This window comes from Cydia fagiglandana, chromosome 22 (genome assembly GCF_963556715.1).
Source record: "Cydia fagiglandana chromosome 22, ilCydFagi1.1, whole genome shotgun sequence".
NCBI classification, from domain to species: Eukaryota; Metazoa; Arthropoda; class Insecta; order Lepidoptera; family Tortricidae; genus Cydia; species Cydia fagiglandana.
Genome location: NC_085953.1, coordinates 5,219,993 through 5,244,540, shown reverse-complemented (window position 1 = coordinate 5,244,540; position 24,548 = coordinate 5,219,993). Strand labels below are relative to the sequence as shown.

The window sequence follows — 24,548 nt, the reverse complement described above, 5'->3', positions numbered from 1 at the left end:
TTTATAGATAAAGCTAGATGTAATAATATATACCATATGTATTGTACTATTGAATAAAATTGTGTAATAAAACAATCTCGAAGTGAAATCAATATTTCACTTCGAGTTTTATTATTGTTTTATTTATTGGCGCAGTCGGTAGGATTGAGAAACATACAGGCCAATGTGAGTTTATTGTTACTCGATCTGTTTCCGATATGACACTGATCTGTATCATATCGGATATGAAAGATTAGTATCATATCGGATCCAATCGAATAGATTTTATAGATATTCCTCAATTTTTTACTCACCAAGTTTGGAGTCTAGCTGGTAAGGCGGGGGAATGCCCATATGGGCAGGGGGAGGCTGCCCGAGGTCGCCCCCTGGGCAAAATAGCGATAAACTGCCACCGGCTGGTAGGCCCATCTTGCCCGCCTGAAACAAAGGAAAGAATAATTATTGTCATGTTATAGAAACCCTGTATAAATGCTTAGGGATACCTGTAAATATATAATGAAAGAAATGTGGAGATGGAAGAGATGTTGTATCACATATGGATCACTAAAAGCCTAAAATAATAACTGTTCGTAAAAAACTACAAGAACAGAATTGAATAACTGTTCGTAAAAACCTATTACAAGAACAGAATCTACAGTAAAGATTTATAAAATCTTCAGTCGCAACTAACGATATAAAAACTCTAAACCCATATAAATATGTATAAGGCGATAAAAACAAAGCGCCCACTCTTTCAATAACGCTTCAAGACATGTCATTAGCAGCAAATTGGCGGGACGTATAAATTCGTCTGCCATCCGCCACCCGCCCAATTATGCAAAATGGCGCCCCACAAGCATCATCCAGCTCCATCCAGCTGAGTGTCTCGCTTCTAATTAAACTGGAAACTTCTTTCCAACACTCCATTATACGAAATAAACGACACGCCGCGACAAAAACTCATAACCGCTTTAAAGAGCTAGAATTTTTAAAAGGTTCATTTAAGCTGACAGACCTTTAAATTTGAAGAGCAGGAACTGCTTATTAAGACAATAATTACCAGAAACAAAGAGCCCCACTAATTAATAATAAAACACGCACAAACAAAGAAGCCATTCACGCTTGGGCCAGAAAAAAAATAAAAAATAAAAAACGAACCCGAACGGTGGTCGAAAAACGACATGCGAGGACGGAACAAAAAGGCATAGACAATGATGACAGTCGACGCATAATGCGGGAGCGGATTCTTAATTTGAAAATATTTCCATAATAAGATTTGTCTATGCGGCCAGAGACAAAAGAGCAACGCTCTTTGTTTGAATGGGCCGTTATACTTTAAAAATTAAAACAAGCAATTAGGCTTTCAAGTTGGAAGGAGTTTCTAGAAATTTCACAATCACGAGGTTTATGTACCTAATTCATGTTATTAAATACCTCATGTTAATATAAAACGGTCGCCAATAAATTAAATTCTTCATAATCACGTATTTGTAGGTTGACCATGGTTTGAGTAACCATTAACATGCAATGAATCTTTTCTAAAAACTACCTAGTCGTTTTTGAGAGTTGAAAGTTAGTAGACGTAAAAAATATATTTGTTTATGGCCAAGTGTTCTTTATGTTGACAGCAAATAACTTATAGAAAGCAAAAATAACGCAATTAGGGTGACAAATTACTTTGTCAAGTTACATTTAACAAGTTCCCTACTAAATGTATGAATATGAAAATAGAATTAGCTAAGCTCGTTAACTTGCATTTCACCTTTTCAGCGCGTTCATTACAGGTGGAGAGGCCACTGGAGAGGGTAGTTATTGAAATCGCATGAAAGCGTGACGTCACGGCGACAAGCCAGTCTCTAATTGGACGGAGGTCCATCGACTGATACTTGAAAATTGAATAGCTTGTTAACGATGTTGCCAGCCGAGAATTCGCGAGTGGCTTCTAACAACATGTACGGTAGGGTGGCCATTTATATGTTTTTTTCCGGACATGCTGGGAATTTTCAATGCTGAAGGATTTTGATAACACTGAACAGACAGAAGCTATGTCAATTATCTACGAGTACTATGCATACGAAATAAGTACCAACGGCAAAAGTCAAGACACATTGAAAACCTGATACATAATACTCACTATTTTGCTGTGTAAGAGTACATTTTAGGGGCATGAATAGGCGATTTTTGAATATTATCGGAAAGTACATTCACTATAAACATACAGCATCGTATAACACTAATGATACATGATATCAGTTAACAACCGTTTTTCCAGGATTTTCCCAAAATGATTAAAAAATCACTGAAAATAAAATAACATTGACTTACATTTTCATGCTATTGACGTGATAACGTCTTATAAATCGATGAACACCGGTAGCATGCACGAAAAAGTATCACGTTGTGGACGAATCTCCATGGTAACGTTGTGGACAGATCTCCATGGTAACGTTACGTAATGTAATGGTAATGTTTTCTTATGACGTTATCACGCAAAATTGTCGTCCGCAAAGCGACTTTACAGACAACCAATTATTTTTTACACTACGAAAACGGGACTTTGTCGATGTTAAGAGCGCTCTTACAAGAAAAGTCGAAATAATGCAAAATTGATGATACTAGTCGACGAAATTCAGGACTTTGTGCTCATTATTAGAAACAATGAGTACTTGTTCCAGTAAAAGCGTCTTCTTATCTTTTTAAATATCGTTGTAAATATTAGAAAAAGGACTTATTAAATTAGTAATGAATTTTTTTCTGATGGTCGTTTCCGAAAAACCGCGTGAAGCACTGAACGGCAAGCTCTTATTTGGAAATGTTGAGAAGTTTACTCTGCTAAACCTGGCTATTTTGTATTACTAATACCCTGTACTTTAGGCATATCTATCGATATTTTTCCTACATACCTTTGAGAAAGAGAAAATCAAAGTAAAACGAACTCAATTTTCTCTCCGAAACAAGTGTCAATTTCTACGAAAATCTACTTAATATCGAAGTCATTTTCATACTCAAGCAATCTGCAACGTTTGCTTATACTGTTGGTATACATTAGTGTTTATGAAATTCTACTATAATTTTTTGGCAATTTTTTGAAAACTACTCTATATTACCGATGACGCGCGCTCGCCAGCTCAGTGCCGCGGCAGAGCTTGTACAGGCAGGACGTGTGTCGGTCGGCTCCGCACATTTTCAACGGCGACGACGAGGTTTTTTATCATTGTGTGCGGCGGGCGCCGTGTAAAACGCTATACTGTGTGCGTGTAAACCGCAACGAGAGACTTTGATCCTAGCACTGTTTTTATAGTATTATAATTTATAATACCAGTTTAATAAACTACCGGACAGGATTAAAAATATTTGAAACGACCTGACGTTCTATATGTATTTATTTGACTCAAGATAGTACTCAGGGTCTGATGATGGAGCCGGAAGGTGGTCACCGGTACCAATCAACCATGCAACTAAACCACTTTGTGTTTAGGCTCGTTTTATTCATCTCAACAAGATCTTTGACACAAGATAGTACTCAGGGTCTGATGATGGAGCCGGAAGGTGGTCACCGGTACCAATCAACCATGCAACTAAACCACTTCGTGTTTGGGCACGTTTGATTCGGCTCAACAAGATCTTTGACTTAAGATAGTACTCAGGGTCTGATGATGGAGCCGGAAGGTGGTCACCAGTACCAGTCAACCATGCAACTAAACCACTTCGTGCTTGGGCTCGTTTGATTCGTCTCAACAAGATCTTTGACACAAGATAGTACTCAGGGTCTGATGATGGAGCCGGAAGGTGGTCACCGGTACTAATCAACCATGCAACTAAACCATTTCGTGTTTGGGCTCGTTTGATTCGTCTCAACAAGATCTTTGACACAAGATAGTACTCAGGGTCTGATGATGGAGCTGGAAGGTGGTCACCGGTACCAATCAACCATGCAACTAAACCACTTCGTGTTTAGGCTCGTTTTATTCGTCTCAACAAGATCTTTGACACAAGATAGTACTCAGGGTCTGATGATGGAGCCGGAAGGTGGTCACCGGTACCAATCAACCATGCAACTAAACCACTTCGTGTTTGGGCTCGTTTGATTCGTCTCAACAAGATCTTTGACACAAGATAGTACTCAGGGTCTGATGATGGAGCCGGAAGGTGGTCACCGGTACCAATCAACCATGCAACTAAACCACTTCGTGTTTAGGCTCGTTTTATTCGTCTTAACAAGATCTTTGACACAAAATAGTACTCAGGGTCTGATGATGGAGCCGAAAGGTGGTCACCGGTACCAATCAACCATGCAACTAAACCACTTCGTGTTTGGGCTCGTTTGATTCGGCTCAACAAGATCTTTGACTTAAGATAGTACTCAGGGTCTGATGATGGAGCCGGAAGGTGGTCACCAGTACCAATCAACCATGCAACTAAACCACTTCGTGTTTAGGCTCGTTTTATTCGTCTCAACAAGATCTTTGACACAAGATAGTACTCAGGGTCTGATGATGGAGCCGGAATGTGGTCACCGGTACTAATCAACCATGCAACTAAACCATTTCGTGTTTGGGCTCGTTTGATTCGTCTCAACAAGATCTTTGACACAAGATAGTACTCAGGGTCTGATGATGGAGCCGGAAGGTGGTCACCGGTACCAATCTACCATGCAACTAAACCACTTCGTGTTTGGGCTCGTTTGATTCGTCTCAACAAGATCTTTGACACAAGATAGTACTCAGGGTCTGATGATGGAGCTGGAAGGTGGTCACCAGTACCAATCAACCATGCAACTAAACCACTTCGTGTTTAGGCTCGTTTTATTCGTCTCAACAAGTTCTTTGACACTGAAGATACACAGGGTCTGATGATGGAGCTGGAAGGTGGCCACGGGTACCAGTCTATCCTGTAACTAAACCACTTCGTGTTTGGGCTCGTTTGATTTCTCTCAACAAGATCTTTGACACAAGACAGTACTCAGGGTCTGATGATGGAGCCGGAAGGTGGTCACCGGTACCAATCAACCATGCAACTAAACCACTGCGTGTTTAGGCTCTTTATATTCGTCTCAACAAGATCTTTGACACAAGATAGTACTCAGGGTCTGATGATGGAGCCGGAAGGTGGTCACCAGTACCAATCAACCATGCAACTAAACCACTTCGTGTTTAGGATCGTCTTATTCGTCTCAACAAGATCTTTGACACTGAAGATACACAGGGTCAGGGTCAGATACAAAGAATGTCACTAAAATGTCCCAAAACAGGACACCTTTCAATATTGCAGTTGAAAAAATGTTTAGAAACCTCTGTTTACCTCAGATATCGATTTTAAACGCAATCGGGTAATTTCTACAGTCCGTTTTTTTTAGCATTAGAAAGAACTTCGCAGAAGTAAGCTTGTGGTTCCAATTCTGGCACTTTTTGCGGTAATAATTTAAAGTAAATTATATGTATTGATCATGCTACATTAGATAATTCAATAATTATTAACAATTAAAGAGCCTGATAAAAACTGCACGCTTGCTTCTGTGGAGTTCTTTCTAATGCTAAAAAAAACGAACTATAGAAATGTCCCAAAAAAGGACATCTCTCAATATTTCCCTCGGAAACAAGTTTCGAAACCTTTGAGCACCTCAGATATCGATTTTGAACGCTATCGGTTAATTTCAAGGAAAGTCCCGAAAATGTTCCAAAAAGGACATCCTTCATATAGCCATCGGAAACATGTTTCGGAACCTTTGGTAAACTCAGACACCGCTTTTGAACGCATTTGGTCAGTTTCACAAAAATGGCCTAAATAAAAAGGACATTAGGTAGGTACATACAAAGTAATCGTCAATCCGAATTGACGATTGAGGATTGACCGATCAATTCGAATTAACGATTAGTAATCGTCAATCTTCAATCAGTAGATTTAGAATTAGTTTCGTCAATCGTCAATTCGAATTGATCGGTCAATTCTCAATCGTCAATTCGAATTGATTTTTTGCCAACACTGCTATCATGTAACTGAAACACTTCATGTTTGGGCTCGTTTGATTCCTCTCAACAAGACCTTGGACACAAGTTAGTACTCAGGGTCTGATGATGGAGCTGGACTGTGGCCACGGGTACCAGTGTACCATGTAACTGAACCACTTCGTGTTTGGGCTCGTTTGATTCGTCGCAACAAGATCTTTGACACAAGATACTACTCAGGGTCTGATGATGGAGCTCGAAGGTCGCGACGGGTACCAGTCTATCACATAACTGAACCACTTCTTGTTTTGGCTTCGTGTTTGGTTTATCACCTAGTGTCAAAGATCTTGTTGAGACGAATCAAACGAGCCTAAACACGAAGTGGTTTAGTTGCATGGTTGATTGGTACCGGTGACCACCTTCCAGCTCCATCATCAGACTCTGAGTATCACCTAGTGTCAAAGATCTTCTTGAGACTAATCAAACGAGCCTAAACATGAAGTGGTTTAGTTGCATGGTTGATTGGTACCGGTGACCACCTTCCGGCTCCTTCATCAGACTCTGAGTATCACCTAGTGTCAAAGATCTTGTTGAGACTAGTCAAACGAGCCTAAACATGAAGTGGTTTAGTTGCATGGTTGATTGGTACCGGTAACCAACTTCCAGCTCCATCATCAGACTCTGAGTATCACCTATATAGTGTCAAAGATCTTGTTGAGATGAATAAAACGAGCCTAAACACGATGTGGTTTAGTTGTATGGTTGATTGGTAATGGTGACCACCTTCCAGCTCCATCATCAGACCCTGAGTACTGTCTTGTGTCAAAGATCTTGTTGAGACGAATCAAACGAGCCCAAACACGAAGTGGTTTAGTTACATGATAGACTGGTACCCGTGGCCACCTTCCAGCTCCATCGTCAGACCCTGTGTATCTTCAGTTTCTTGTAACTTGTTTCTTGTAAATAAGCGAGTACCTATAATTTCTTTCGAGTAATACACGTTCATAAGTACGAGTATGGGGCTATTCATAAATTACGTCGTTTCAAATGGGAGGAGGGGGGGAGGGGGTCTGGACATCGGATGATGGTAGCATGACGTAGGAGGAAACAGAGTCATCCGAAGCATGATTTTTGGATGATTTGAGGGATGGGGGGGGGTCAAAAATAGATGACGTAATTTATGAACAGCCCCTATGTACATTTGCACTGCATTTAGTATTTTCGTACTTACCAAATAACAGTTTTAGGACTTTATAAGTTAAGTACAGTTAGTGTTGTTATGGTTGATTTCAATATGCTTCGCGAAGGATCAAGAATGTTTAATCCATCATGGTAGTGCGAGTGTGGTAGAAGGGATCGGAATACTGAGCTCGCACGGCCTGCCGCAGCGCGTAAAATACCTAAACTCGCTCAACCCCGAAATGTAATAGCACTCTTAAATGGTAACCCTAGTCCGAGCCCTTTGCCATTTAGAACATAACCCGGTGCCCGGGGGCTCGAGAAAATGGGGTTTTCTGCGCGTGACGTATAAATGTTTGTAATTTCTCGTGCTCAATTCAATTTATGAACACGATTATATAATCTTATGTACTTATGAGCTATGTACTTAGAATCTAGGTATACACAATGAAAATAGAGGTACCTACTCTATCAGTATTGATAATTCCGTAGAAATAGATTTAGACCGAGAAAAGTCTGCAGCGATTTTGATAGCACACGCAGTGCAAGTGTTATTTTAAACGTCAAACTTCTATGAAATCTTATGACATAATTTCATATCACTTTATAACACTTGCACTACGTGTGCTATCAAAGTCGCTGCAGACTTTTCTTGGTCTGACTCTAGAAAGATAGATGGACCAAATTATTTCAAGTTGTACACTTCATATTTTTTTATAATTTGGTATTTATGTTATGATTCACCCTAATTGTCCCAAAATTTCAATACACTTTTACAAAGTCAATAGAAAATGTTAACGGAATGGAAAATCTTGGGACAGTTTTTTCCTATTTTCGTAAGAGCCGACTAGTAAATATAAAATAAAAATGTAACAACTGTAAATAGTGTTCCTTGCACATTTCTAAGAAACGAATTGGACAGGTAAGCAATACGATAGTGAAAATAACTTATCCTACGGAACGTAACAAATCTAACATTCGCGAAGAAAATTGCTATCCATGCACCGGCTTAGATTGCACACAATCACATCCTCAAAACATGCACATTTGGAAATCTTACACACACTACCCCTTTGGCCAATGGGGGAGCGGGGCGGTCTTAGGGCTGTGGGCGTGGAGGATGCTGGTCGCCATGGCGACGGGAGGGGCGACCTTGTGCCTTCTTTTTGAGGGTTGCGAAGAAAACTGATTGTTTAAGATTGGAACTATGGAGCCGTTAGTTTGGTTCAATGTTGTTTGATGGGAACACTGAACTTTTGAATGTATTTTGATGGGACTTACTGAAGTTTAGAAAGTTTTGAAAGGAAATGTTAAGATAACGCACGACGACTTTGTATACCAGTACTTAAATCGCAAAGCGCTATACAATAGTTATTTGCAGTATTCAGAATGCCTTATTCGGTCGTGTTTTAAAATTCGCGAGTCGTTGTTAATAAATAATTTCAATGAAAACTATAGCGAACATTATATTTTTGAGTTATTGCAAAAAAATCTTCTCTTCTTAGTAAAAAGACGCAAGTACAAAGCGTTGCAAAAGTACCTACTCCCTTATGATACTTACTAATAGCCCCCGTTTGGCCTATTTTGACAGAATGGTATCTACGAAACCCTACACTGAGCACGGCCCGACATGCTCTTGGCCAATTATTTACTTAATATGTATGTACAGTCACCACACGAGATTGTTAAGCCATTTAGGGTTCTTGCTAAATTGGATATTCTATAGCGTAAGTACTGAATGACCAATTTAGCTAGGACCCTAAAGGTGACAGTCCATTTCCAACGACAGCTGCACCACTGTTCATTTTACTATGGAAATTGACAATGACAGCGACGCGTTCAGTACCGGTAGTGCAGCTGCGGTTAGAAATGGAATGTTACCATAAATGGCGCAACAATCGCGGAGCATGGAGCATGATGGTACCTACCTACCTACTTAGTGATAAAAAATGTAATTAGATAATGTTTTGAAGTTGCCATTTATCGTAATTAATTTATGTTATACAAAGAAGACCAAACAAGTGATAATAGATTAATTACAGTAACCAAGCCAAGCTTATTGTTAATTTAATGACATTGTTTATAAAACATTGCTTAATTATTTAGTGTGTTGTAATACTTAGCGATTGTTGTAGTTGACTTTGTAACCTTTGTTAACACTGTTTGTGTCAACTTATCTTAATGTATTTGTTTAATAGTTATCTGAACATTTATAGGTCGTATATTAACTACCGAAGTTTATTTACAGACTGGAACTAATAGATAATAAAATATATCGTTGATGCAAATAAATATAATTAGACATTTTTAAAACGATTAACTTAAAAATAAAGTAGTTGAGGGAGACTAAATTAATAAATTGATTAATACGTTTTTCTTTTTGTTTCGGATGATAATTATAAAAATAATTAACGATATCGTCGCTGACGTTTGTTTATTAAGTCTGTGATTTATTACCAGATCTTTTTGTTACTTTTGATCAGGTTTAATTACACAATTTGTTAATGATTATGACAGATGACAAGTTTAATCTCCCTCAAAAATAATTACTTATTTCATTTAAATAATGTCTAAGGTAGTGCTCGACGCTGCACTAGTATTCGACATGGGCACTTTATGTCAAAGTGACAAGGATTAAATTTGAATACAGAAAAATCTTCGCCGTTAAAATTTAACCTCTATTACTTTGACATAAAGTGCCCATGTCGAATACTAGTGCAGCGTCGAGCACTAGTAGGTACTTCTACCTTACTAGCTTTTGGACAACTAAACTACGCAATCGACTTAAGAGAAAATTTGGCACGTAGAGAGCATTAAGTCTTGAGGATAGCCATATGCAATTTTTTTATGCCACCTCTGTTGGAAGGGTATGAAAAATGACACAAACCGAATCCCACACAGAGCCGTGGGCACAGCTAGTCAAGCATACACAATACCTACAAATCTCTAGACCCTTACAAAAAGCAGACTACCCGCGTCGCGGCAATTTCTTATCCGTATCCGGAATCGGTCCTTCGAGCCGGACGCGCTCCGGAACCTTCTAACGAGGGAAATCATGTATATATGTATGTATGTATGGAAATGTAGGATTTTAGACGGGTTTATACTCCATTAAGCGACCCAGTGGGTTTCTGCTTGAGAGGATTTCTTTGTCCGGTTGCATTTGGATAGGGTGCATGAAAGTTATATTTATAGTGTTATATAATTTCATAGAAGTTTGACGTTTAAGATAACACTTGCACTGCGTGTGCTATCAAAATCGAACGGTCTCATAGCGAAGAGTCTCGACCAACACCTAGAGAGACTCTCGCTGGGTGGTTGGATCAAGGGTCAGATGCAGAAGGCGGTAATTTTGGACACGGCGCGTACAGTTAGTACGTCGATTCCTTAACTCTGCGGCCCTGACCACCGGCAGCTTGGGCCCTGCCCCGCTGCCGGCGGCACCCTAGGTTAGGTTTTTTATAATGTATTTATATGTATTTTTTATTGTTTTTTATGTGCTTTTGTATTTTACTTTTATATTCATGTTATAAACAACGTAACTTAAGATAAAAATAAATAAAGAAGTCAATATATACCTGATATCACACAAATGCGAATAAGTACATAGATACATATTTATATTGATCTTTGTAGCTAATGGAATTCCGCCCTTCCCCTTCCGTTACGATATCTCCAGAGATCAAAAGTACTATGCGCATATTTAATACATTTAGCCAACATATTATATAATCCAAACACGTTACATATTATATTACATTAAATTGCTTATAAAAATAAATGGTTTTGAAAAATATCTTCCACTACCCATGTAAAAGAAGTTAAGAAAATAAACACAAGTGTATATCTATATTGACATGTATTGATATGAAAAAAGCAGTAACAACATGTATATATTTTATATTTTAGTTGTTAAAACCAGACTAAAATGTTTAAAAATATTCATATAGTTCACAACTTGTTTCCTTTGCAAAAAGACATGTATATTCTTCTTTTCTTTACCATACAGAAGTGGTGAAATCTCAATCAAATCCATATAAAATTAATGATGATCATCATCATCATCATCATAACTTAAGAGCTTTGTTCTTGTCGGTGGAACAATCACTAATCATTTCTTTCTTGTGTCAGTCTTTTAATATCCTCATACGACGCATTATTTTCTATTTGGCTGAGATAAGTAATTCTAGGTTTTCCTTCTTCTCTTGTCTTTTCAATCCTGCCTTCCAGGATGTTTAGGAAACAAACTTAATAAGAAGGTATTATTTATAAAGGATTATGCACAAAACGTCTAAAATAAGCAAGCCGATTGGAATCGAGATCTACAGATATCTCGCTTACTACATGCTTCCTTATTTTGAGACGATTTGACATTATCCAACAGAAAAGTACTTTTGCACATCATTAAGATACAAAGAAGAACCCCTATTCTTAAAAAATATAAATACACTTATAGCGATTTTCTTCAAAATCTAATCCTTGAAATCCGTGAGGGGGTGGTTACGCAAATATCGGGGGGCGAGGTCGACGACCTCGGGCATGCAGATCAATGGGGGGTGAGGGGAAAAATGGAACCGGATTCTGTAAGTTTTTAAAGCCTTTTTTAATACGTTGGCGACCTTTCTGAATATCATTTGAGAATTCGGCTAATTTTACGGTTTAGACTAAAATACGCGAGTTAATCCACACGCAATGCAAGTGTTATTTGGGCGTTTTCTAAAATAAATATTGAAACTATCACCGGGGTAAGACTATCACTTGTATGGAAACCTCATACTGTACGTTTGTCTTGCCCGGAGCTAAATAAACTATGTCAGTCTTACCCCACCTTACCTTAATCAGCCAAGCGGTTGGAATGTTGTAGGGCAGCGGTCGGCAACCAGTGGCCCGCGGGCCGCATGCGGCCCGCCAACCTCTTATGCTTGCGGCCCGCGAGCCTCCCTGGCTATTTTGTATGTAATACTGACGAACGACCATGTTTGCTAAAGTCACAAATATTACCAAAGTGCGGCTTGCGTCACCTTCGTGGCCCTTGGCGGCCGCTGCCTAAAAGGTTGCCTACCACTGTTGTAGGGGGAAGGGACGCCAATTATGTTTTTGACGGCTTCAGGGCAAATTGGACTGGCCGCCGTATTTACATTATTTACAAGTCTAATATATGTATATACATAGTCTAGTGTACGCGTGTACTTTTTTTAAGTCTAAATCTTTTGCTATCTAAATCTATAATCGCTTGTATCTTTTCACATGATTTTATTTCAGAAGTCTAAAAGGATGGATGTTATTTCAGACGCTAATTTGTCCCATACTTTTATGATCTTTCATGTGTGTGCGGTTGGTCAAAAATCGTGAATTCAAATCAAACCTCAGTTGTGCGGAATAAAGGATGACTCACGTTAGACCGGGCCGTGTCCGGGTCCGGGCATCGTTTTCTATATCTACCTGTCATGTCATGTCATAGAAAAGTAAGCGCCGGAAGCACCGGCCCGGACACGGCCCAGTCTAACGTGAGTCATCCTTAAAGATCATTCTCAAAAACATAAAAAAGATGACTAAATGTCTGATGATTCGGTTCAGGTTCCTTATCATACAACGCTTAGTAAAAAATTTAGTAGACTACGTACAAACTAATTTAAGTATTTACTTTCAGATCGGTGTAAGCTTAAGCAGGCAATCTTTTTTATCATTCTAACCCAGATTGTAAACACAATATAGACAAAATGACTCAGTCCCGCGTTAGCACATTGAGATTGATGTATCTTTGCTCAAACCATAAGCATTTCAAGCATGCTTCTCGCTCACACACCTTTTATAAGATAAAGATAGAATTACTTTTTTGTCTTAAGCCTTGGAATGAAATGTAAAGAGAGCATTGTAGTTAAGAATAGTGGGCGAGTGGCTTAGTGACAGGATGGCATAGATAGTTTAAATACGCGTCTATATTGGGATAGGTATTTTAATGGCACTGAGATTGCAAAATGGCACATTTTATGGCTCCTCTACACGATGGGCCAACGCCGGCCACTTCAAGGGACGAAGTAGAATGAGATAGCAATATCACTTGCTCCCTCTAACGTATAAATGCGTCCCTTGGAGTGGCCAGCGTTGGCCCATCGTGTAGAGGAGCCATTAAAGAGGCAGACAATTGGGTTGGCAACTGTCAAAGAATTGCATAGATTTGTTTTAAATTTTATTGCACTAAAAAAGGAAGTACAACAAGGCTTAATGCCTCTAGGCATTTTCTACCAGGTAAATGGCACCAGGTTTTCCCTGTCTCTAGTTTTGTTCTATGAGATTTGACTTAAACGGCAGCCAGACTATAAAATCCTAAAAAAACAAGAATTGGACTAAATTCAAGATATTGACAGGTAAACTAATGCTGGCGCCATCTGTAAAACACTGCGACTTATTGTAAAGGTCAGCAACGCGCATGTGCAGATAAGTTCCGACTTTATTGAGCTTAAATAAGTGTAAGTATGTATGTGCGTTCAAACTCGGATAAATCCGTTCGACCCTTTTAAGAAATATCTACCCTATTACCCTGACTTACTACCAAAATCGCAAAATCAGACGGTTGAATTGACCGGAGTTTGAAGTTAAGCGACTCGTAATAGGTATTTTTTTTACTATTTTTTTAAATGTTAACTGTCAATAAAAAGTATGGAAATTTATTCATAAACAATAATACAATTAAAAATACACTACATACCTTATCTAAACATAAAACTAATTAAAAACTAAACTTAATTATAAATATAAGCAAAATAATATAGACAAAAAAAAAGTTGCCAAAAGTTTACTTTTGATAATACAGTTACCACAAAAAGTACGGCGAAATTTAGCGCCATCTAGCAATTAATCCTTTAAGATTTCCACATTAATCCCGAATGCTAATAATAAATTCCACACATGGCATTAATTGCGAGACATACCGCAAACGCGTCAGTTCAAGTGGCATCTTTTATTCTTATTCAACGCAGGCATCAAATTCTGTATCCTTAGTATCCTTATACTGTCTGTGCATAACACTTGCACACTCGATTGCTCAGGGCAACCATTGTAACACATATATAGCGTTGAAAAGAACATTTAATTAAAGGTGACAGTCCATTTTCAACGACAGCTGCGCTACTGCTCATTTCACTATGGAATTTGACAATAACAGCGACGCGTTCAGTACCGGTAGTGTAGCTGCGGTTAGAAATGGAATGTTACCATTAAGGTCGCGCACTGGACGCAAGCGGCGCACTGGACGGCTATAGTCCCCACTTTAGCCCAATGCGGGTTGGGGACTTCACATACACCTTTTGAATTTTGGATGTATGCAGGTTTCCTCACGATGTTTTCCTTCACCGAAAAGCTAGTGGTAAATATAAAATGATATTCCGTACATAAGTTCCGAAAAACTCATTGGTACGAGCCAGGATTTGAACCCACGACCTCCGGATTGAAAGTCGACCGTCAGAACCACTCGGCCACCACTGCTTTCTATGAAATTATGCTGTTTAAATAAACTAAACAATACTTGCCCTGTGCTATAAATTGCTGCCAGCTTAGCTTAGTCTAACTCTTTAACGACATTGAGCGACTTGCGACGGCAGCAGCAACAACCTAGGTGGGAACGAAAGGTCCGATCGCTGTGTCCCGCTCCAACCTATGGTTATCGCTGCCGCCGTCGCAAGTCGCTCAATGTCGTGGCCGAGCCGTAAGAAACATTGGTTTGTGAGAGCGAATCGCCTTTTATTGTTTTCGGGGGCCCTTGCGGATACACTTCGACCCATAGGGATCTTTTGTGCAATTACCCCCTATAAAAGATCCGTCAACTACTCAAGAGCTTTTCCCACCATATCCATGTGTCGGATGATGGCGCTCATGGGTAGCGTTTTGAAGTCCTTTGGTTCCAGATATCCTGCTCCAAAGTCCTTCATTCTTTGTCTGGCGAGGGCGTGACATTCGCACATTAAGTGTTTCACTGTCTCTTCCTCTTCGCCACACATACGACAATCGGTGTTGTCAGAGTGTCCCAGCGAGTCGCCTCACTCTTTAAGCGGTATGAATAACAACTGCGCTCCCCACATAGCATGAATCTTCCAGAAACTTGCAGACGCCATTCAAAATTCAACTTTAAACTTAAGAAGACAGGGTTCCTTTCAGGTTAAACAAGTAAAGTTTAAATATAAATCCCTTTCAATGATTGTCTTCATTCGTAAATCGTAAAAATTCCAGTCCGTTTTTGATGGCGTTCGGTAAATCGATCGATTTCAAGTGCGAATCGATCGATTTTAAGTGCGAATCGATCGATTTGAGTCGCGAATCGATTGTGCGATTGGGTGCTTAGTGCTTCACTTTAATGTTGGGATGTAAAGTGTTCGATTTAAATAAATTAAATAATGGAGTTGTTTTCCATTGCGTTTTGTTTACTTCTTATTTTCTCGACTACAGTAAGTGATTTTTCTAACAAGTAATAGAGTCCATAGGCTGGTAAGCTCTTACTTTTACTATCTGGTAGTTTAAATCGGCGCTTGTTTGACACTACTAGTTACAGGCGTCCATAGGCTATGACAGTTTACCATCCGATGGTCCGTGTGCCTGTTTGCCATTGATATAACTGTATGGACTACTATTGCCATAACTTTTAGTATTTTTTTATCTGCATAACCCTTCAAGTGGCAACATCACTTTTCAGTAGTTGGAAATTAAACTTTTATTAATTAATCAAATTTTAAATTTAATTACATTATTCGACCACGAGCCGGCGGCCTGCCACTTGAAGGGTTAAAATACCTTAACTTACCACTTAAATTTATAAGACACTTACGTCACCGTATGACGTTCATATTTTTCAATTAGGACGAGATCATGATGACATATAAAGTAGTGTTGTCCTTCTCTTTTCAACGTGTAATGTATATCGGCGTCTCTGTCGGGCGCGCCAGGCATTTCCGGCTGGGCATCATTTCTTTTATTTCGCACCAAGTGTGTTGGTTTAATGTGATAATGTTATTTTGGTTATTTTTGTATATATTTTTATGTATCACCAGGCGTGGCTCACTCCGCGATTTCGTCGCTTTGCTACAGGTAGCTAAAAGTCCATCCGTTCGACCCCAATTTTGGGGTTTGCCATAAGCCGCGCGTGGTGCTGTCGCCACGTAGCGGCCGTATCTGTGCTGATCGTGACAGACGCGTTTTGTTAGAGAGTGAGTCTTCTGTACCTAGTACTATTATTTATTCTATGGTATTACGAACGTTTTTATAAAGCTTTAGACGCTGAATTACTGTCGATTTCTACCCCACTAATGATTCCCTGTATAAATGTATGTACGTAAGGATAAAATTACTAAGCAGATTTTGGTGAGTGTAGTATGATTTACGCCTATTATTAGATAGATTAGGTACCTATACATTTTAAACCGACCCTGAAGAGGAGTTTTTTTTTTCACCAAAAACTGAGTTTGAAGTAAAGTTATTATTTGCTTAGCTCTAAAAGGTCTTTTTTGCATTAAACCATGTAAACCATTTTCCACCATTTGCTGGTATCCGATGAACCAAAAAATTGGCATTTTCATCAAAAATACTTGCATAATTTTGATGAGAATACAATATTACGACTATAGTACCAACGATCTGAATTATATAAAAAAGAATGACAAAAAATACAAAATAACCACAGTGTCCGTCGAATTGGGCTCGTTAGGCTATTCACACACCACCGCTGACCGCGGCGCGCGACAGAATTAACAATGTGTGCAGTTTGTTAAATACAACACGCCCGCAACACACTGACGACGGCGGGGATTTAATACGTACCGTAAAACGGGGTGAGTAGGTTTCGCGGGGAGAGGTGGGTTATGAATGGGGAGAGAAGGTTTGAGAGGGGGTGAGAAGAGATTTTAAGGCTACTGCTACAAAATTAATGTATTCCAATTTAAAATCGAGCTATAGTAATACGCAAAATAAATAAAAAATCGATCCAACAATCTTCCAAAGTCAACTTTGTATGAAAACCCCTCTCACCCCAAATACGAGGCACTACGGGGTGAGGTGGGTTTTCCTCTTTATCGTCAAAGTTATGAAATGGAACTACCCAAAATAATATAAAAACTAAAATACAAACGTCCGGAACACATTATATACACCATTCAGTTTTCATATGTAAAAGTCTTATCGAGGCTTGAATTTCAGTTTTGACCCTACTCACCCCATTTTACGGCAGTTCGTTTTTTAAGCATTAGAAAAAGGAAACAATCTTGACGTGTCTTTTTATTGAAGTCACGTCAAGATTGTTTCCTTTTTCTAATGCTTAAAGTCACGGCAAATATGTAACAATTATGAATCTTATTTATGTATTATTATTTATATTAAAATTATACTTAAATTATACTTAAAATTATACTTAAAATTAAAATAAAACAATCAATTTACCTGTATGTAGTAAAATAACCTATCAACTCTATTAATGCTGTCCGTCTGTCCATCAATTACCGATAGTTAAATCAAATAGATAATAACAAAGCGACATTTTAACCGCGATCTAAACACGTCTAATTGCCATATATCTTTAATAGTTTTAATGGGGTTCAATTGTTCTAATCACCTATCAACCCTATCACGGCGTGTGATTATAGACAGCGTTACTGGGAATCGTCTTCGGAAGTATTCTGATGAGGGAAAGAAACTAAAAAAAAATTCAAACATATTTTTATTAAAAAAAAAATAGCATTCCAAGAGAGGCAGTACAGTGATCGCCACACTAGGCTCAGCAAAAGCCTGTAAAGTGGGGATCTTAGACAAATACAGAATACCGATATGTTGCGCCTGTTATTTTAACAGAATACAATTCACTCCTCATTGATAAAGCTTTAAATGCCCGTACAGGTAAAGATTCCAAAAATTACAAAGGGGTAGAGTCGGCATTTTCGATTTAAATATGAAACTAATGATGATTATGAACAACACCAAAAATCTGTTAGGAATTTGCAATTGCAACCAGTGGCGCCATCTAGGGGGCGTATAACGAGTTGATAATGGATCGCGAAAAGATTTTATAAATAAGGAAATATTGTAGGTCTTGTAATTTCGTTTTTTCTTGATTTTTACCTCTACAGACTTTAAAATTAACACAAAAGAAACTTTAAACTAGATAAAACATTACCTATTGAATTGGATTATGTATGTAATTGTTACTATATGAGATTTTTCATATTTAGTTATGTTTTGGTTTTATCTAGTTATAGCTTGGTTAGGTTAAGGTTACGTAGCAGTAATTAGTTTTAAGTGTGGTTTATTTTTTGTGACGTACGACTTTTAATGTTTGTAAATGTATAGTAATTGTTTTTAATGAAATAAATTTACACGGATTGTTACTATACAAGTGACAATTATTTTTATTGTTCTTGGATGTAGTTAACAGAATACTGCTGTGGGAACGCGATAATATGTCAAAGTGTCGCTGTAAAAACGGGGCAATTATTGTGACATGTCAAAGGGTTAATAGCGCAGGGCAGAGGACAGGGGTTGATTTGTTCATTTACTATTTATTTTGTCTATTTTTTAAGTGGCTTATTAAAAGCAGACAGGTCTATTAAAATTTTTATAGCTAGACGAAGGTGCATTCAATATAATGACATATTGGTTATCCAAAAAACAAAAGTATCTGTGAACGTATAATAAGTTACCCATAACAATTCCAATCTCTCAAAAAAAAAATTTTTTTTCTATTATGTATATTTGAAAAAGTGTGCACGAGTCCATTCTCTTCCAAAATATACTATACTAAATACTTTATACTTAATTGACAGAAAGATGAAAAGTAAAAACAGAGATACTCCGTATAAGATAAATAAAGTCAAAGAGAAAAACGTGCCTCGGAAATCAAGAAAAAGTCATTCTCGAATAGATGGCGCACACACCTTTGGCCTATTCTCGGCTAGATGGCGTTGACGACACCGTTTGATATTTAACAATTTTAACACATATCAGTGAAAGAACATGGGTCAGTATGGAACAATAAATATTAAAAATCATTTATCCTTAAACATATTTTGATTAATTTATACATTTTCAATTTTATTTTAAGTTTTAATCGTGTGTCGATAGATGGCAGTAAATGTACCGTGACTACAAAATTTACTTTGGCGATAGCCCTCTATACTATCTATTCTCTTTGGTAAAAATAAACCACTTTTTTGTGAAAAAGACCGGAAAGTATAGGTATTAAATGTCACATGCAAAGTGCCACTGTTCCATATTATATTAGTCCTCCTAGACTACTATATTATTACCTAGGCTGTAATCGCTGCATTTACAATCATTATCTAATCATCTCCTCATTTCACAACTAATCGGCTACCGCGAGCAACGCCGGAGGGCAATCGTTTACTTGACTTAATCTTAACTAAAAATACAGGCATTAAATATCATTTACAACAAAAACGGCGTAAACCAAAAAAAAATATATTTTTTTTTACGTCATTTTAAATCTATGTTAGTATCCCTATAAAATTTTAAAAGGGCATAACTCAAAAATTATAAAACTAGAGTTAAGTCGTTTTAGAGTTAAGTTAAAGGTAACCCCTCCGATGCGGGGCGGCCTCATCGACCCCCGTCCATAATTTACGGAAATGTCATTTCGAGCATTATGCTTTCCTTTTGAAGTGCCGACTTAATACTGTTTTGCATTTTAGCGACAATCGCGTACGGGGAAACGGTGGCAAATATAAGAAAATGCGGACACGTAAAGGATATCTCACTGTGAAAACTGTCTAATAGGGAATATTACGCAAAACGTAGGGGGCGCCACTACCACTATCCATCACAATCTGGGGTCTACCGCGAAACAAGAACATCGAAATTTCGTTATCTAATCTCTCTATCACTCTCTATAAGAGGTAGATAACTAAATTTTCATTTTCAGGTTTCCCGGTAGGCCCTTGTTAACAAACCGCCTTGATGCATCAACGTCATATTTTATTGTATGAGAAAACTTGACAAAAATGTATAATTGTAATTTTCAGAGATGATGTACTTCTGTTGCCACTATAACAACACGGAACGTTTTTTTTTACCCTTTGGGTACGGAACACTAAGACACTTTGTGAGACCTACTCCGCCTATGCATATAGTTATTTATTGACAGTTGTTGACAGCTGACCGATCATATTCATAACCGTTTCATAACAAGATTACAAAGTTCGAATCACCCTCTATTGTCTTCTTTAGTCATTATCTTTTTAAGGATCATGCAGGTGTCATTTTATTTTTTTCTTCAATTTACCATTTATTTAAATTTTAATTGTACCGCCAATTGTTTTCACGAATAAAACGTAGTTTATTTAAAGGTTAAGTTTAAGAATAGGTAATTGTTAAAATAGCGAACTAGTGAATTGTTTTAAAATGGTGTAATATCCCCGTTATAAGTTTTATTGCGGTCTTTATTTCTTTTTAAATTAAAATAATTTGCCAGAATTACACCTCATGCATTCATAACGTAATTGCGTTTTTATCTCTGCTTGTTATTATCACTTTTTAAATTACATACATGTATGAAAATATAAATAAAGAAAAATGTAATTTCTTGGGGCATCATTCGTAAGGAATATTTAATATTATTCCAAATAAATTTAGTGTTGATATTTTTCTAGCACGAGTTATGTTATATAGTCTCCAGACATCGGTATTTTGGGGGCAAAATTAGAAAAAACCGGGCAAGTGCGAGTCGGACTCGCGCACGAAGGGTTCCGTACCATAATGCAAAAAAAAAACAAAAAAAAAAAGCAAAAAGAAACGGTCACCCATCCAAGTACTGACCCCTCCCGACGTTGCTTAACTTTGGTCAAAAATCACGTTTGTTGTATGGGAGCCCCATTTAAATCTTTATTTTATTCCGTTTTTAGTATTTGTTGTTATAGCGGCAACAGAAATACATCATCTGTGAAAATTTCAACTGTCTATCACGGTTCGTGAGATACAGCCTGGTGACAGACGGACGGACGGACGGACGGACGGACAGCGAAGTCTTAGTAATAGGGTCCCGTTTTACCCTTTGGGTACGGAACCCTAAAAATGACGATGAGTGAAGTTGAAAAATATTATTTTGTTTCATGTTACTTAATCGTTAAAATATATTCACAAACAAAACTCAATTATTAGTACATATATGAGAGAAACATCATCAATAATCGACTTTATTGATTTAGCAACTCCCTCAAATAATATTTAAAAAGTACACGAAATAAGAAATAACATTACACCCACCTAATACAGAAAAAAACACCAATAGAGTAAATGAAAAGTAAACATTAAGTAAATTACAATTGTAACCCCTTCGCTGCGGAGCTAAACAATTCATGGTCCTTTGAAGCGGCGCCGCGGGCGCTGTCAGCGTCAGGTGCCCACGGAATTGGATGGGTTAGGTATATATATATACATCTATATATAACGTTTATGTATCAATCAGGTTTTCAGGAGCTTTGAGGTTACTTGGACTTTACCTAAACGTCATGTACAGGGGTTATTATGTATTTTAAATGGCCAAGAGCGAAAAGTAAGCGGCCATGTTGAAAAAGTGATAATAAAGTGGAAATTACCACATTGGTCATCAATAGTTAAGCTAGCTGGGGGCCGATTTTTGAAACTCGACCACTCGATTTCGTGTATTTCGTTAAATGATATCTCCACTACTAGGCGTTTAACTTCTACTAATATAAATGAAATCGAGTGGTCAATACCACTAGATTCCAAATTTCGATCGCTCGTATTTTAAAAATTAGCATTTCGACGTTTTCCACCGATTTTCGAGTGACGAAATCGATCGATCGAAATTCAAAAATCGGCCCCCTGTAGATTTATTTATTTAGATACACACACACGCACTCACTCGCACACACACACAAACCTTTGTATTTACAGCGCTCATATGTAGATTTAATATCATAACTAAATTACTTAATTTCTTTAACTATTAGTTTTTACTAAATTCGGCTACCACGTGACAGGAATAGCCTAGTGTGGGGCTACAGGACATCGTTATTTGTTAATAAGGCTTTTTAGGGTTCCGTACCCAAAGGGTAAAACGGGACCCTATTACTAAGACTTCGCTGTCCGTCCGTCCGTCTGTCACCAGGCTGTATCTCACGAACCGTGATAGCTAGACAGTTGAAATTTTCACAGATGATGTATTTCTGTTGCCGCTATAACAACAAATACTAAAAACAGAATAAAATAAAGATTTAAATGGGGCTCCCATACAACAAACGTGATTTTTGACCAAAGTTGAGCAACGTCGGGAGTGGTCAGTACTTGGATGGGTGACCGTTTTTTGTATGCTTTTTTTTTTGTTTTTTTTTTTGCATTATGGTACGGAACCCTTCGTGCGCGAGACCGACTCGCACTTGCCCGGTTTTATGTTAAATAAATATTTATTCTTTATACATATTTCATGTTTAAGTCACCCGTTGGAGATAGGTCGTTATTTCACTAATAACAAAATATTAATGTGAGCCGCAGACAGTGTCTGTTTGTCCGATTATTTCTGGCAAAACTGGACCGGCGCGGGCGCAGCTCGTTTCAGATTTATAGAAGGGATTGTTACGGACAGACAGACAGACAGAGATTTGGGTCGCGATAACATCTAATAATGGGCGTTGATACTGTATAAACGTGTTCTTAGACATAGCGATATTGATTATTACAAGGTTTAGTATTGATTGATTTATTGAGAGCTTATTGGCGATTTACAATAGTGAAATGAAATGTAAAATGCAATTTAAAGCTAATTCAAGATAAATACAACTAAAAATGGTTTACATGGTGACTAAAGAGGCCCACTGATTAACAGCCCGCCGGATGGTATCGGCCTGTCAGTTAGAACAAAATTTAGACAGTTCCAAACAACTGACAGGCCTTTAGTCATATTGATAATCATATGATTCTCAGTCCTTTCTTGGAATTAGGCTTGATATTACACAAAACGTACGACACAGTATAAAAGACAGACATTTTTTTAAACCAAAATGTATATTTACAAATTAAGGAAAAAATGTTCAATGAGACCTCATTAAAGGTTACTAAAACTACTTGATGGTATCTAATTCCGACGAAAAATCAAAAATAGAGGAGACTTGTCCCACTAAAAGACAGTTAAAAATGTATACAGAAACCTATGCATATAGAAATGAATACAATGTAAGTTGCGAAAAGTTTCAAAAAGTCGGAAAAGTTCTCGGATATTCAGGAAAATTTCATAGGAAAGGAAATTAAGGAAACTTTCATTTTAAAAATGGATTTTTTTTCATCCCCATACAAAACTATTAGTTTTCAATGTGGAGATATCGTAATTTTGGATAATTTCCGACGGCACATCACTAGAAATCTAAGAGAATATAACCAAACGGAGTGGTCAATGTGGTCATTAACAGGCGTTCCTCTCTGTTGAAAATAGGCGGCCAATGGTCAACCCCATGTCAACCACATGTATGGACTGACGTTTATCTGACATGGCTATTTTGACGCTATTACGTATACATTTGATGTGGCTCTCCCCCGCAAAAAACGGCAGACTATTTTGTACCGAAAATTACAGACATGGCGTCTCCGTTTGGTTATATCCTCTAAGCTAGAAATGAATAAACGATGAGTGATAGAAACATGGAGGAATTTGACACGAATCAGCAAGGGGCCTCAGTTGCGCAAGCAATTGACCGATGTGTACGTCAAACATCGGCCGTAAGACTCCCTTAATACAATAACAACTTAAAAAAAAAACATAAAAAAGTCAAGGTAAGTAAAAAAAAAAAACAACGGGTTGCACTCCGGGAGTGCCGACAGGAGTGAAAACTCAATGACATTGTAACAGTTTTTCGATCAGGTCACGTGTCCGTTTTACGAAGCGCATTACGTCTTACGCTCTCACGAGTTTAACATCTTTTCCCCATCACAAAACGTGCACAACGCCGCTAAAGAAGTTTTCACTTCAAAAATCAAAAAGTGTAAATTTTATAGAGAAAAAATCTGATCTAGTCAGAAATCCATCCTGTATAACTTTTTTCTTCGTTAAGCAAATTGTTACTTGCACAGGAGTAAATTAACTGTCCAGTCGAGCAACTATCCTATTAGGCATATAATTACAAATGACCAATAACGTATCGAAAAATTACTGTGCGCTTTTACATAGTCCATATAAACGTGGAACAGCTTTCCCATTCTAAAAAAGTATTAAAAAATCCCAACGCTGCGCCAGTACCGGATATATTCCGAACGCTTAGCGAGGGTTGAAAAATCTACAGGAAACCAATATAAATGCGTCCTCTGGTTAACCCTTTATAGAGCACAAAGGAAAACGGCACGGAAAAATTACCACCCTGTAACATAATCATATTGTAATTTTTTCCTTGTATTTTTTTTATATTGACCGTTAAAAATTAAGAGTAAGAAGAAGTCTAAATTTGG

General features: G+C 37.8%; 2 protein-coding genes across 4 annotated transcripts in view; one reads left to right on the top strand and one right to left on the bottom strand.

Annotated features, from left to right (window-relative positions):
* LOC134675425 (protein pangolin, isoforms A/H/I/S) overlaps window positions 1-24,548 on the bottom strand; it is a 208,223-nt gene that overhangs the window by 22,518 nt on the left and 161,157 nt on the right. For all 3 annotated transcript variants that reach the window (XM_063533680.1, XM_063533679.1, XM_063533681.1), the window contains one exon: window positions 294-417. In XM_063533680.1, the coding sequence (XP_063389750.1) occupies window positions 294-417 (124 nt within the window). The remainder of the gene's footprint in view (window positions 1-293; window positions 418-24,548) is intronic.
* Window positions 1-24,548, top strand: part of LOC134675428 (dihydropyrimidinase 1) — a 181,309-nt gene that overhangs the window by 104,356 nt on the left and 52,405 nt on the right. The gene's annotated exons all lie outside the window — the stretch shown is intronic.